This window comes from Cryptomeria japonica, chromosome 8 (genome assembly GCF_030272615.1).
Source record: "Cryptomeria japonica chromosome 8, Sugi_1.0, whole genome shotgun sequence".
Classification (NCBI taxonomy): domain Eukaryota; kingdom Viridiplantae; phylum Streptophyta; class Pinopsida; order Cupressales; family Cupressaceae; genus Cryptomeria; species Cryptomeria japonica.
In genome coordinates this window covers 725,870,326-725,886,539 of record NC_081412.1, presented here as the reverse complement: position 1 = coordinate 725,886,539, position 16,214 = coordinate 725,870,326, and the positions used below count along the sequence as shown (strand labels likewise).

At 34.6% G+C, this 16,214-nt stretch overlaps 1 protein-coding gene across 3 annotated transcripts; it reads left to right on the top strand.

Annotated features, from left to right (window-relative positions):
* The first annotated feature begins 1,438 nt into the window (after positions 1-1,438).
* On the top strand, positions 1,439-15,978 carry LOC131046808 (uncharacterized). Of its 3 annotated transcripts, none has more exons than XM_059209969.1 (4): positions 1,439-1,619; positions 14,070-14,545; positions 14,654-14,901; positions 15,152-15,978. In XM_059209969.1, the coding sequence occupies exons 2-4, from the start codon at positions 14,097-14,099 to the stop codon at positions 15,430-15,432; spliced, it is 978 nt and encodes a 325-aa protein (XP_059065952.1). In that variant the 5' UTR covers positions 1,439-1,619; positions 14,070-14,096; the 3' UTR covers positions 15,433-15,978. The 3 variants fall into 3 exon arrangements, with proteins under 3 accessions (XP_059065952.1, XP_057836578.2, XP_057836579.2); XM_057980595.2 differs by having other exon boundaries at positions 1,440-1,619; positions 13,988-14,545; XM_057980596.2 differs by lacking the exon at positions 1,439-1,619 and adding an exon at positions 1,624-1,747 and having other exon boundaries at positions 13,988-14,545.
* Positions 15,979-16,214: the final 236 nt, after the last annotated feature.

The following is a 16,214-nucleotide window of genomic DNA, read 5'->3' as shown; positions in this document are numbered from 1 at the left end:
ATTAGAGGCCAAGGGAATCATGTTTTAGAGGACTCTTATAATTATTTATATTATCTTTCTACAACCAACATTTCCAATGACAATGCATACATAAATCATAATATGTCAGGGGCTTGATTTTTGTGGAGTTTTAGTCGAGACATAAGAAGGCTTTCTTTGAATTATTAGTGAGAAATTCTACATGTGTTAATTATTTGGAGGTTAATAAGTTTCAATTGATTTTTTAGCAACTAGAGATATTAGTGCATCATCTCAAAATTTTGAGATGGGCAACTATCAAGCCACAATTATATTTAATTGTGTAATCCCACAACTTTCATCTATGAAAGAAAAAAATTACATTTTAATTTTTATTACCTTTATACAATTCATTTTAGAATCACAATCTTCCATATTCTTAATTTAAAAGAAATAGATATTAATATCTACAATATTATATGAGTAATATCTCTATGAACTTCTTTTTTATTCCAATTGAAAAATACAAATTTTAAATAGTTTATATCTTTAATATATAAATCTCATGTATACATTCCTCATTAGGATGTTAAAAATAGTACATACATTAATCAAATGTAAAAATGTTATTATTCTCTTTACAGAGCTCATTTCAAAGTAACTATCTTTAAAAACTTAACCAAACATGATTTGCTAAATTGTCTTTTCTTTAAAACTTCAGTTCTCTTTAATTTATTTCATCTATAAATATTTTGTGCAATTAGATCATTTATGCAATTAATAGATTACATAAACAATATATTATATTTAGACAACCTAAATCATATGTTCAATCCCCAGTGTATGAAGTGTTTGAAAGAATGACTTTCTATGATTTTGCCTCCTATGTAGCGATTTACTCCATAGGCAATTTGAATTTCCTAATGGCACTATGACTTCTTCAAGGAAGGTAACTAAGTGAGTTGGTGCAATTTGGAATGCTTTTATCCTTTGGTATATGGTGCAAGCACTTGTTAGGTACACTATTAGACATTAATCATATTTTCATGTATACATATATTGGAATTTCTAACATATAACTCTTCCTATTCTTGATTTCATGAAACTTATAAACACTTATGTAATGCAATATGTTAGTTTGTTAAATATCATTTTTGCCATTTTTCTCTCGTATTTTGTAGTTATCATAATTTCCATCCGATTGTACTAGTACAATTGGATTGTTGGTTTAATAAAACATTGATATATTTTTTCATTTATTTCTTTCATTTACATGTTTTAATATTCTTAATATTATTTAACGATAATATTGTGAAATTTGTAGATGAACCTACTTTATCCTATAAATTCACCTAATCAATGTAGACAAGCATCCAATCAGAGATGAAGATATTAATCATTAATCATTAATGAAAATTGTTCAAATCATACATATGAAGCCTTATACTAACAATTCTTTTATCATCCGATTCATATATATTTATTTTTCGCTATTTCACCTTCTAGATCTCTTCGGCGTACCCATTGCACACCATGGTGCAATTGCTAGTAATAGAGCTACTTAGAATCAAGTCATGCCTTAAAGCAGGTTTTCACACACGGCATTTTCTGCACTCAAATCATCTTCAAACCATCACTGTAACGCCCAACAAACAAACCAGGTACTTTTGTCGATACCATCAGTTTTCTACAGTTATCGGGCTCTATTTGAGTGCTCGTTATGAAGAACTTGGAGACAAAAACACTATGATAATGAACCTCTCTTGTTTTAAGTTGTCTGTAAATAATGGTTTGCCCGCTTGCAACTTTTCTATTGCCGTATTTCAAATTTTCGGGTTTACGGAATGTCATAAATTTGTTGCAGTTTTAATTTTTGGGGATGAAATGATTTTTTTTTTGTCGCTTCATATTTGAATGATTTCAATGGAAAGAGATCACGTTATACCCTATGTAATATTTGTGAACAACTTCACTGAATGACGTGAGCTGACATTTTTTGACAAGGATTATGCAGAAAGATTGAATCAGAGCAAATAACTGTGAAATTGTTTGAGTAGGTCACAGGCTGATGCGAGGACAACGAAAAAGAAAAATATAAGATTTATTTGGAGATTAGAAATGCCATTTTATGTCGAGATTATTCAGTTCAACTTTAAACCCTAAAATCTGTACTCAAAATGCTAAAGTCTAAACCACGGACAATGAATACTTAACTCTGAATTGGAACTCTGAACTCTAAATCCTAAACCCTAATCAAAACTAGTTCCATATATGGGATTTTATTGTTTCAAGTAGGTTATGGGTTGGAGTTTAAAAGGTATTAAGGATGTTGGTAGCTCAAAGAAACTTAAAAGGTTTTAGTCAAATGCATTTGAATTTCTTGCTGGTATTGTGAATAAGCTGATTAGTATCTGTTATGTAGCCTCAATAAATCAGCATCAGTATGGTTTTTGATTTAATGAGGAAGGGAAAGCTGAAGATTGAAGAGCAGGTGAGTGATAAACTTGCCTATTTCAACAAGCACTCGCCACTACATGGTGATCCCTAGATGAACACTAGGTGATGATAACTGAAGAATTAAATTCCCTTTTTCATGTTAACTCTGTTCTCTGGTATTTTATGGACAAGGTCTTTGTCATTTTAATGGTGGCCATTTGTACTGGACATAGAGCTTTAAGTTTGTTAGTATTGAGCCTCACACTTATTTAGTATAGCACTAGTAATAATACTAATAAAGGTATGACTATCACATGGATCTGTAAGAACAGAGACATACTTGTATGGCTTGCTATTTTGCCTTGTATCTCATATATCGTTGATTGGTGGTCAGCTTTCCTTTCTTCGAGGGATGCATACATTGTGAAACCTTGGCCATGTCTTCCACAATTTGTGCTTCTTTGACATTGGTGAGTATTTTGACTCTAGTCCTTTTCTTTGAGCAATTTCTAGTATATTGGCTTTTCTTCCTGCAAAAGAAACATTCAACTGATTCTTTTCTGTTCTGGCTTGGTTGCACTGAAGATACTCTGTTCCTTGTGTGGCTTGAACAGGCCATGGAGCATCTTCATTTGTTCAGAAAGGAGGGTTGTTGCCCTTTGCCCCCTTTTCATAATTTTCCCTTTTTTTATCTGTCTGTCTCATTTGAACATTGTTGTTACACTTTATCCATGTTTCAAAATTTTTCTCTGTTTTATCATTGTCTTTCTGTCTTTTATAGATCTTGTGGGTCTTGGCACTGATCATCACAATGCTTGGCTTTTCTCACAGCTTCTGCTAAGGCCTAGGCTCCAAAATTTCAAATTTCTGATTTGTTCTGCATATCAGTGAATAAGTCCATTGGGGAAACAGTTTATTAATTAAATTATTTAACTCTTATCCTGTGGATATGCTGGTACATACTTAAGCAACTCCATTAACTCTTTTATCAGACTCATCTGACTTTCCCCTCTCTTAGGTTATGGAAGTCATCAGTTGCCCATTCATAACAATGCTTGGATATTTACTTCTACTTAAAATACTTGCAGAATTTGTCCCAAACTTCTTTTCATTAATCCTCTTTAATTCTACATGATGCTGCCACCAATGTCCAGCTTTTCCATCCAGATTAAAGATAACAATTTGGGCAGGAGAGTGGTCATGTGATCTGAAGTATTTCTTCATTTTACTTCTGCTTCATGTCTTGAACCAGATATTCCATATAAAGATGAGGTTTCTGTCTTCTAAGGTTCTTCCAAATCTTCTCATATCTCTATTTTTCCTCATGCTGAATTCTATTTGTGGGTGCTTTGGAGCAAGAAGACAAGGAATTAATTGATGAATTTTTACTGTGGTAGAAGCAGGAAGAGGTAGATGTATTTCCTTTCCTTATCTTCTGGCACTTCTAAGCCTTATGTCTGCATTAAGCAGATGTACTCTGCTAAGTTGATCTCTTATCTTTTATAATTTATGGTCTATTTGTCTCATATTGAACTGCCAGAGAATTCTATTTTCTGCCTTATTAGTGTTTAAGATGTGCTTATTAGTTATTTGCGTACATTCTGGACATTTCTAAAGCATTCCTTGTCTTATCTCAATTGGAGATGTTTATAACAAACAATTTTCCTTTTCTGATCGGGAAGCGTTTAGACCTTGATGAAATCTTTTGCATTGTAGGCTTGCAACAGGTTGAAAGTTACAATCTTCTTAATTTAGGCTTCTTCCCTTTAAGTTTATATAAATTTATGCTTCCTTTCCTTTTGAGTTCTCAAAAATTTGCTCAAACTGTAGGTCTCTTTTGCAGCACAGCTTCCTTCAATTAGCTTTAGTTTTCATTTCTCTTCTTTTGTCTCCTAGGAAACTTTACATAACTGAAAATTTCATCTACCACAGTTTCATATTCCTAATCAGCTCTCGAACATTTCTGGTCCTCTTTTATGTGTACTTATTCAATAGACTTATACCCAACCCTTTTTAATTTTTCAAAATTTCCTTCCTTTATGAATTATGAATTTAGACATGTGACCTGATTACCCATACAAATGGGATCACTTTGACTAAAACGCATAGTTGCCAGGAGACCAGTATTGCTGCTGGTACAGGAGATGGGTACTGGTATTGGTACATCCTTTTTTGAAAAACTAGGAGACAGGTACTTGGAGATGCCATGTATAATATATAATTTGGTAATATAATTTTTTTTTTGAAATATAAAAAATAATAAATATTGATATTTTGAAGATGTGAAGAAGATTGTTCTATTTCTGTTTCTATATAGTTTTAAACTTAAAAGGCTATAGTTTTTACTATGAAAAAATTAAGTGGCAAGCAACAGGTAGTTTTAAACCTTTTCCGTAAAGATTATATGTAGGTTTAAAGACAAAAGATTTTAATATTAAAAATTTAAATCTTAAATGCGAGATAGAGTGTTCACATGAGAAAGGCAGCTTATTCATGGGAAGATACAGACCATTTACAGGCTCACAAGAGGCTTAGACAAAAATATACACAGGAGTCATCCAAATAGGAGCAATCTTAGAAAAACTGCAAAATCTATGGGAGTCACTCAAACCTGTTGGCAGCTGCAACTTGGCTCTGCAAACCTTCAAACTGTCTCCAGCTACCTTCAATTGCTCCTTTCAGAAATCTGCTACTTGTTTTGTGAAATTTGAAAGAATTTTTAGAGTTTTTTCATAATTTTAACTTCAGTTTTTTTGTAGATGCTCCCGATTTAGGGTTTTTTAAAAATGAGACATTCGGAGATATGTCTGGGGATGCCTCTTGAGACTAGAGACATTTCTGTACCTGTTTCTGGTACAGGAAATGTGTACCAGTGTCCAAGATGTGCCGCAGGAGGTGGCAGATACCTTTCCTTGCTATATTGCCAAAATGAGTGCAAGATTTGGTGAAATAAACAATCCTTTATTGAAATTGTTGCTACCGTCCACCAGATATCTTATTTGTGTTACCTTATGGAAATGCCTAGACAGCACATGCACCTTATTACTTCCACAACTTTTCTGAGCAACATCCCACAAAATATCTCTGATTCCCAGACTGATAATTTCTGAGGCCATTAGCATTCTACCAGCAGCTTTTATTCTGCTCTGTACTATACCTGGTCACAACTGTCTGCTACTATAAGGGATTTGTGAATTTTTCACAGAATGTCTAATTAGTTCACACCAGTTTGAAATCATCATATATGACTATGACACATTTATCTCATGTAAAACTGTAATGTACCGTACACGTATGGCAGCACAAAACTCCCCGTACGGTCAATAGCTTCCACCCCGACAACACACTTCACAATATGGTCCACCCCGTACGGACAACACACTCCACCGTACGGTCAATTGCTACCTCCACCGTACGGCCAGCCCACCCTACAACCAACTCAACCCCTGTACACCCTGCAACTTCCACCGTATGACCCTACACTCCGTACGCTCCTGCCTTCGGTCAGTTGATTCTCCTGTGCGGAACTAACAATCTCAACCCCGGAAAGATGGTTATGCAGTATGTTGGTGCTATGACTATGTGAGAGATGTAAAGACAAGCAATGATGTTACGAACAATTACTGGAATACTGGAGTGCTCTGATTATGAATATTATTCAGAATACAATATCAGATATTGCTGTCTAATACAGATTTGTCTTTGAATGAAGACTTCACAAATTTGTAGCATAATATGAAATATCGGAATGATATTTCCAATGGCAGACTAGGGTGGCTGTGAACCACCGAAACTGCGATCACAGAATAGGGAGAATCTTGCACCTCCGAAACGGCACAGTGCCAAACTCCAACTAGAATTCACAAATACAAAGAAAACATCAAATTCACCATCATACCTACAACTATGCCAAACTCGGCCTTATAAATGGGCTCCGGGAAGTTTCCCGAAGGGTTACAAGAAGGGCGACAATTATTTTATTAATTTGGGCCCTTTATTTAATAATTAAATTAATTAATTAAATAAGTCCTTATGATATTATTTAAAATTTAGGACCACTTAATTAATTAACTTAATTAGGCACTTTATTAAAATTGGGGACTTCACAAAAACTTTGCAGATTTTTGTTACGGCTTATAGGACTCAGTAATTGGGAAAATTCAAAATACTATGGGCCTTGCATTCTCCCTAGTAATGCATACTCACATGAAATGGCAAGACATACGTATGATACATATGTAAAGTAAACGGATAACAGAAACAAGAATGAAATTTACAGCATGAAACAAAGAAAATACACATGTGGAATAAGTAGTCTAGGGACTTACTGGCAACAAACAGCTTCTCTTCATTGAGATGGGAATTCCTATTTGTTAGGACTTTTCTGTAAAATAAAGGCAAAAGACAAACAAATATCATACCGAGGGAGTCATCTCCAGCTTCCAGAATATAATGAAATGAATTCAATAATATAATTTATAATGATTTGGAGAGCCTTGCTTTTACTTAGTTATAGACATAATAAGGTCCTTCCTTTTCATCCTAATTTGGCCAGCCTAAGGGAATAACTAGAACTAATAAATAAAAATATTAAGGTTAAGCATGCCACAAATACTTAACCTAATTACACTTAAAATATTAGAGGCATGCATGCTTGTCTCATTAAAAAATGTGCTGATCATCCTCAGCTGGCAGATCGTTCAACTCGATTAGGAATTTAAAAATGAATCAGTTTTGTAATTGCTTCTCTTGTTTCTTGGTGGCCGCCTTAGGTTGCAAAATAAACTTCCTTTTTTCATCTAACTTTGGCAATTTGGATTTTGGCATCTAGTAATGAAGTCGATCACTATTTCCTCTGAACATTGTGTTGGAATGGCTAATGGTGGTAAGAGCCTGGGGCCTTGATTGTTTCTCTAACAAATTTTTGTACATTCCTCTGATGATCTTCACCCCCAAAGTCTTTCTTTATACAGTGATACATCTTTAAGAATCCTCCTATTGATGAGCTGTGCATTTGAGACAAGATGCTAGCTTTCAACTAAGAACGTCAGCTCAAAAAGTGCTCATCTTTGTACCATAAGGAGTTTTCTTTCCAAACATATTTATTTAAAGAAGGTGGCTTCTGTTGAAGTTATTGGATAAGCTTCTTTGTTGGAGGTCATGTTGCCACTCTTCTTGTGCTGCTTCTACCCATATAGGCTGCAATAAAAAAATGAAACAAATCATTGCTTCCTCTAGTTCTTGTCAAGAAAGGGCATCGACTGCAATATTCTCCTTGCCTTTTTTTGGAAATAATTTCAAAGTTATAGTTTAGCATCTTGGCAATCTATTTTTGTTGCTTCTCCATAGATAATCATTGCTTGAAAACATACCTGAGACTCATGATTTGTCTTGACTTTGAAATGCCTTCCCATGAGATATAGGTGCCATTGTTTGATTACATTCTCATGTGTGGGCCTTACTAAGTTCTTTTCATTGAGTTGTCAACTTCAAATGCCAAAGGATGCCTTTCTTATATCAGAATTGCCCCAATATCATATCCACAAGCATTACATTTTACCACAAATGTCTAAGAGAAGTTTGGGGTAGCTTTCAAATAGGTGGAATTGAGAGCTTCTTTTAGTTGTTGGAATGTTTGGGTGTCTGGGTTTGACCATTAAAAGGAATCCTTCTTCACAATGTTGTTAAGCGCACTGCTATGTTTGCATAGTTGTGAACATATCTTCTAAGGTATCTTCTCAAGAATCCTCTCAAACTTTTGATATTTTAGGGTGTTGGATACTTTTTTGAGTGCTACAATTTTCTTAGGGTCCACCTTAACACCTTTGTGTGATACCACGTCTTAGGTATTCCACTCCTTATACCCCAAAGACACATTTGGAATTATTTTTTGCATGATTTTATTATCTTTCAATATATTTAATGTCTTTTCTACATGCAACAAATGTTCTTCCCATATTTTACTATGGATGAGGATGTCGTGCACAAGACTATTTTCGGTCATAGACTATTTTTGTTTCAGATTTGTCAATTGGGTGAAATAGCTTCCCTCCCATGGTTGCTCATAGTGGGCTGCCAAGAAATTAGTAAATTCTTTCTAACTAAGCACTTGTCGTTGTTTGTCTCTTATCATCTATTGGTAGTGGTACAATTGATAAGGTTTAGATTCTAAATGTGGTAAGGCTTTGTCAACCATTGCATTCATAGTTATATTGTGAAGCTTAAAATAATGTTTTGTGAGGCATATCCATGAAGATACATCTATACCATCAAATTCACAAATTTCTATTTTTGGGAGGTTCAATTTTGGACCTTGGAGAATCTACCCTATCCCATGGTTTTGTTTGTTGCGGTTGTGTTTCCCAACTTGGTTTAATTGGGGTTTTAATTCAGATAATGATTCCTGATTAAATCTATCCAAACCCTCCTTAAAATTGTTGCAAATGGGCTATAACATATTATTAGTGATAAAAAGGCACCACTATTTCACATATTGGTGGAATTTTTCCTTTGACTTTAGGTGATGGATAGTAAAGAGATTCATTTGACTTCATGGTTGTAGAAAATTTATCTGATCCAAATGGTGCCATGGCTTTTGATGTGGTTGCTTTGTAAACATGGCATTTTTTATTATGTGGGGGAGGAAAGTACTTGGTGCAAGTGGTAATCATAAAAACTGAAAACATGAGCTATAGCTAAATCCAATGTTCTTCCCTTCGATCAAGATTTTACTTCTAAATTATAACATATTTTGCCACCAAGTGGAAACTATGAAGAATAGACCTTCCCTAATTTTTCACAAGCTTTCCAAAAATGTAAAAAATCATTTTTTGAAAAATTGTGGCATGTAGAGCAAATATATGGCAAACAGTAAAATTGCAATAAATTAGTTAAAAATTGGACTATAGCTTTATTGCATATACAAATGAATAGGAGGGTTCTTGCCCTTGAATCCATTCTTCGCCAAATTTTTTTTATCCTATGGCAAAAAGATGAACAATTTCAAAATCAAGAGAAATGAATTTGATAATATGAATTGTTAACCCACTTAACTCCTCATTTTTTCAAGGGAAAATAATATCATTTTCTTTTTTTTTCTTCCTTTACCGCCAAATATGATTTTTGAAATGTGACTAGAAGAATTATAAAATACATTATTTTTTGGATCCTGTTCTGAGCAGAACATTTGATCCCTTTTTTAAAACAATCTTTTTAATAATAAAACTGTGTTATTGGATTTGGTATAGATCTTGGTTTGGGTTTTTGGATTTGGCAAAAAAAAATTTGGGGGTTGGGTTCTTTTTGGATTCATCTTTACAAAAAACATGTAGAAATCATATATATATTAAAAAGAGGTATTAAGTTTGGACCACATAGCATAATATAATCACCAAAAGTCATTTAAAACATAAATGCTAAATATAATAAAATATTCATTGTTCAAACTTCAAGTTCAATATTAAAATAATAATATCAAGTTGAACTATCAGTTTTTAGTGTCACAAGGGTTTTCTAAATCATCAATACCAACATCTTCATTGATATTAAATGATGTAGGAACATTTGAAGAACCATAGGCAATGCTATTGCCACTTGCACTAAAAGTGTGCTTATGTTTAGACTCAAGTGTAACATGTTGGAAAGTGGACGCATCGAAGTCAATTTGCTTTGGCTTTATATCCCACAACTTCGTGGGGGTTTGGGGTAGTGTTGATGTGTTTTTTAGGCACAATCAAACACTAAATAAAATCCAAGGTATTTATCCTCTCTTGAACAAGTTTGTCAAATGCTATGCTTTGCGATCAAATGAGACAACTCCAAGGTTCCAAATTGTCAGGTCTTGACTCGTGGATAAGCTCAATGGTTTGATGTGATATTGCTGGAATTACAAGGGGACTTACGTTGTATGCATGAATGTTTGGATGCTATTGGAACTTGGGAGTAACTCATCTAACAAAGAAAGAACAAAAAGAAAGGGTTTAGAGAGTCTAATCTAATCCTAGAAATGTAGGATTTAGTGAATGACTTGGTGAGACTCTACTAGACTTTGCTTTGACATCAATGAACAACTCCACAAAGCCAGTGCAATCTTCTAAGGTAAATATTTGATGTTCTAATTACTACCATCAACATTAATACCATCAAGGCAATGCATACCAATGGACGAACAATAATTGAAGTTAAGTTCAATTCCAATTCCAGTTGACCACACAAGGCAAACTTACAATCAGCAAGAAGCTAGTGGTATGAATATGCGAGTTTCACCATTAATCATCCACAAAAGCTTTCATTCATCTAGCCAACATCAAAGCAAATGAGAATCGGAAACCATGCAAGTTGTCAATTTTTGAATGTTCAAATGAGAGCCAAAACTGATATTTATAGAGTGGAGGGAAAAGTTAGGGCAAAACCATTTGAATCTAAAATATTTTTCCTCACTCACTCTTTTTCAAGACCTGTTAATCTTCCTCTCTCCTTGGCATCCACTTTTGGGGCCATAATATAAGCTTTTAACAACTTAAGTTTGGCCCCGCTTTCCCAAACGTAGCTTTTGGGGACACTTTATGAACACTTTATTCACTTAAGTTTATAAACTCATGTCATCCTTTTAAAAATACAAGTGAAAATCAGAAAATATATTCCTCTAACCTTATGAAACTTACCAAGGACTGAAATTGAAAACACATCACTCTGAAGCTGAGACCAAGTGCCCAAAATAGCACTAAATAAAAATAGAAACTCTGCTGGGACACACTGAAATCACTGGCTTGAGCTCTCCACAAGACACCAAATCCGGTAACCAACTCCGCTTAGCCTATGGGAACCTAGGAATAGGCTTACGGGAAGCCAAACTGACTAAGTGCAAGGGGACATTACAAAAACTACCATGGGTCAAATGGTTTCATTTGTGATAATATTGCTACAACTTCCTACCAGATGTCTACAATGATTTCTCCATTTATAACACCATATGGTTATTATGCTCTAACTTTTGTTGATTTGGCATTTACAAATAGTAGGGTACTAGTCACTAGTTATGTGGTTAAGCATAGCCAAGAGATATTGAGGTTACTCAAAGATCATCTTTAACAAGATCAAAATAAGCGGAAATTCTATGTAGATCAAAGCTGCATGGAGAGGACATTTGAGGTTGGAGATATGGTGTTTCTACAGTTGCAGCCATACATGCATTCTTCTATTAAGAAGAGATCCAAAAAGCTCAAACCCAAGTTTTATGGACAATATAGGATCATAAGGAGAGTGGGTGAGGTTGACTACAAGTTGGAATTGCTAGAACACAACAGGGTTCATAAAGTCTTTCCATGTTTCATGCCTCAAAAGAGCTCTTGGGAAACACATCAGTCCTTCAGCAGAGTTGACCTACTTGGATGATGAGAGGAAGCTGATCTTGATTTCTAGATTCATTATTGACATCAGAAAAAAGAAGTTGAGGAGAAAGAGAGAACCATCAAGTGTGTAGTGCATTGGAACAATCTCCCCACAAAAGGTGCTACATGGGAAGACATGAGATACTCAAGCAACCAGAATTTCAATTCCTCAAGATCAAACAATTATGGGAAGGGCAGATTGATGTATCCCATTCTTTGGAATGGAAGAATTAATTGAAGACGTGCCTATTTATATTTCCCATAGGCTAAGGGACAAAATGAAGGAAATAATGTAATAATAGCATTTTGAGTTGGGCCCAGTAATCTTTCAGTAGGGCAAATAAAATGTAATTATTATAGCGGCCATTCAAATGAGAAATTATTAGACATATGCAATATTTTATCTAAAAGCTGTTCTTTAAATATTTAGATTAATTATGGGCACAAAAGGGTGTGCCTAGAAACAGAAGGGAAGCACTCAAAGCAAGGCATCCAGTTGTCATTGTATTGAATTCTATTTTCAACTTTGAGCATTTAAGGGCAAAACCCCACTTGTCCAATTGGTGGTGATTCTATTCAGGGATCACATTTGAGCTTATTATTACAATTTATTTCAGCTGAATCAATTTATATTTTGCAAGCGAATTCTCAACAACGTCAAATTTATCATTTTTTGTTGGGGTTTCAAGTGAATCTAATGTTGCACCAGATTCCCACATTTGATATTAACAATCACCAAGTACAACAGTAGGGTTTAAGTCTCTTTTACCAGCCACTGTATGCAGCCTGCTGTACAGTTGGCTGTCCAAATTGACAGCCATTGAAGGTTCTGCCACATCACTTTCCAGTCAATTGGCTCTGCAGCAACCTCATGCACAGCCTCCACAAATCCAATAGCTGCTTGATCTTCCTTTGCTGCAGATTTCATTCTGTCACAACTTACAGATCAGCTGGTGCCATCAACTAAAGAGTCATACATTCTGATTTGCTAATTTAAAGGGATCTCTGCCAACTGTACAGTTGTATGGTGATGTAAGTGTATTCTGCTGATATATACAAGTTGAGATCAATAAACCCATCTATAAGTTAATTGTTGGCTAATTTATATGCTGTTTTAGAATTATCATCTGCTGAGAGTGATATTTACTGATTAATTTCTAACTATTTAAGGCTGTCATTCATCATAGTGAGCAGATCTGCCATTGTTATTAATTGCAAAGTGAACTGAATTAATGCTGATCTCCAATTTGCTGTTCAGGATCTCTTGCTGATGATTTTATCTGTTGAAATTAATTATTTGGACTAACACTCAAATCTGGAAGTTTCTATTAATAATCTAGCATCGTTTATTATTGGATCAGCTGGTTGTTTTGTGTATTTGAAAAAATTAAATGCTGAAACTTGCTATATCTGATCATAACTAGTGTTAAGATTAAGATTAGAAAGAAGTTTCTTCGTCAATTAAGATTGTGTTAAGATGTAATAAGAATGATAATAGAAAAATAAATTTAGTGGTAACTGAGGGTAGTTATTACATTTTGACAGTTGTGATAGTTGAGGCAGAATAGGAACCGTTGTGGTTCCTAACTGATGATTGTCTTCTTCCCTCTTTGCATATTAATATACATAGCCATTCTTGGTAGGATGTGTGCTCTCATAGATATTGTACAGATATAGGATAATACAACTTTAATATTGAATTCTAATCTGTTTGTCGAATATCTTAGTTGCTTTTCATGTTAACATTGCACTCTGCATATTTGAAGTTCTATCATAAACTTAAACTGTTTTGGCATATAACCTAACTGAAACTCTTCAGTTGCATTATCCACCGTGTTCTACCATGCCCTTCATATCAGTTAGTTTTCTCTTTTCTGTAGATGATTTATGTATATTTGGATTGCTTACATTCCTTACTTAAAGATGCAATTCGAGTTCTGATTGCCAACATGTGAAATATATTTTCTACGTCAACTAAATTGTAACTTTTATAATGAACATGTAATGTTTACTTGGATGCCACAGTCTACATGCTGTTTTTGCCAAAATCATTATGTTTTCAGCTTTTCAAGAACAGGCAGAGACATGCTCTTAATAACTTGGTTGATCTTTTTGTGAATATGTATATTTGTGAAATTATTTCAGTCCTAATCACATGATTATTTTGTTTTTTTATGTTCTAAATTAATCTATCACATCTTCAGGTTTTAATGGTCCAGGCTTCAGATCTTATGCACAACCATTTTTGAAATGTTAAATTACCTTTGAGTTATATTTTTGAAATAGGAGGAAGCGGATACTTTTAAAGCAGAAATGCTGGCCATACTACCTGAGAATAAGACTACATTTGGGCGTCGTATAAAAGAAGGTGATTTAGTCATTGTCTATGAGAGACATGATCACATGAAAGCTGTCACTGTAAACAGTGGGGCACAGTTTCAGAACCGATTTGGTGCGTTTGACTACTCAGATTGGATTGGAAAACCTTTTGGAAGCAAGGTCTTTAATAAAAAGGGTGGTTTTGTGCATCTATTGGCCCCAACGCCTGAGCTATGGACACTTGTGCTGAGCCACAGGACACAGATCCTATACATAGCAGATATCAGCTTTGTTATCTTATTTTTAGAGATCTATCCTGGGTGTTTGGTAATGGAATCTGGTACTGGAAGTGGCTCTCTCACTACTTCACTTGCACGGGCTGTTGCACCTTCGGGTCATGTTCATACATTTGATTTCCATGAACTCCGGGCAAATTCTGCAAGGTATTATTTGTTTTAAACCTTCTGAGCTTATCTCAATTTCAGTAGCTGGAAGAGTAATGCATATGTGGTTTGCAGTAACTTAATGTTTTGTTTTCTTTGCATTCTCAGGGAGGACTTTGAAAAGAATGGTTTGAGCAGTCTTATAACGGTTGAAGTTCGTGACATTCAAGGCACTGGATTCCCAAGTAAATTTTGTGGGGAGGTTGATGCCGTGTTTCTAGATCTTCCCCAACCATGGTTGGCTCTTGCCTCAGCAGCAGAAGTATTAAAACCTGATGGAGTTCTATGCTCATTTTCTCCTTGCATTGAACAGGTGCAGCATACGTGTGAAGTTTTGACGAGTACAGATTTCACAGGTCAGTCTTTTCCTGCAAGCCGGCTGTAAAATGTAGTTCTAAGAAAAAATTGATGAATTTTGGTTAATTTCTGATTGATTCTTTTATTTATATCTCAATGTTACAAATCGATCTATGTTTGAGCTTTGAATCTTAACAAATTTTTGCTCCTTCTAGGGCAAGATGTTAGTTATTTTCCACCTTTTTCTATTTCTCACTACAAAATTGTGCTTTTCCAAGTTGATAATTGGCCTTACACTTCCTAATGTAGATGTTAGGACCTTTGAGATCCTCCTCCGTACATATGAGGTTCGTGAACATTCATTTACAAAAATGATAGATGAGCAATCATCTGATGAACATGGTTCCTTTAGTTCATTGCCTTGTAAGAGACTCTGTTCTGAAATAGCAAAAGATAACAGATCGAGTACAAGTACGCTTGAGAAAGGAGTGACAGTGAACAATGAGAAGGTCCGAATGATTGTGGCCAAACCAAATCCAGAAACAAAAGGTCACACTGGGTATTTGACTTTTGCTCGACGCATTGTTTAAACCTACTTGCAACACTCTCAAAGGATGCATTCTAATATGTTCAAATTTTTGATGAAATAATTATTTAGATGTCTTATTGAATATGAGTGTGAAAATTTTGATGTAAAAGCCTTGATAGAGTATGATTCTATATTTATGCTTACATTTTTGTCATCATCATGATTGGTACAACTGCAAATAATCATCAAGGTGCCACATGTTGGAGTACAGAGTAGCATGGAACTTGCATTAGCTTGACAATCTTGTTGTTTGACAGCTTGCATATGATTTCCATATTCTGGGATTGTTACTCTCTTCTGATGTTGGTGAAACCGCAAGTAATAGAAATCCTGTATATCACAAATACTGCTTTGTTTCACCCTGTTTCATAAAGCTTGTTTTAGTATTTTACAAATTTTTCATAAAGGAAAGCTGACACAAATCACTGTATCTAAATTTGATATGGTGAATCTCCTAGTTCACTTCCAATTTCTCTCTTTGGATGATTTATCTGTGATTACTGGGCAAAAGAAGTATTCTAAAATAACATCACTGTTATTCTATACATTTTTAATTCTATAGCAATCTTTACTTCTGAAATATATTATTCTACGGAAGTAGATCTTGAAAAACATTTATTTCTAGTTTCTGGGGTTTTAGTACGTTGGGATACATATGGCACCAAACTCAGGTACACTGGCACAGGATTGTCTAATATATGTGACATACATATTTGCATTCGTTCATCATACAAGAAAAACAATGTTCGATCATCTAAACGTTGTGCTTCAACCTATGCCAAT

Bases quoted from the DNA above. Each gene is read 5' to 3' on its own strand.
- LOC131046808 (XM_059209969.1), top strand. From the start codon at position 14,097: ATGCTGGCCATACTACCTGAGAATAAGACTACATTTGGGCGTCGTATA. The intron at 14,546-14,653 runs GTATTATTTGTT...TTGCATTCTCAG, and splicing joins CTCCGGGCAAATTCTGCAAG to GGAGGACTTTGAAAAGAATG. The intron at 14,902-15,151 runs GTCAGTCTTTTC...TTCCTAATGTAG, and splicing joins GACGAGTACAGATTTCACAG to ATGTTAGGACCTTTGAGATC.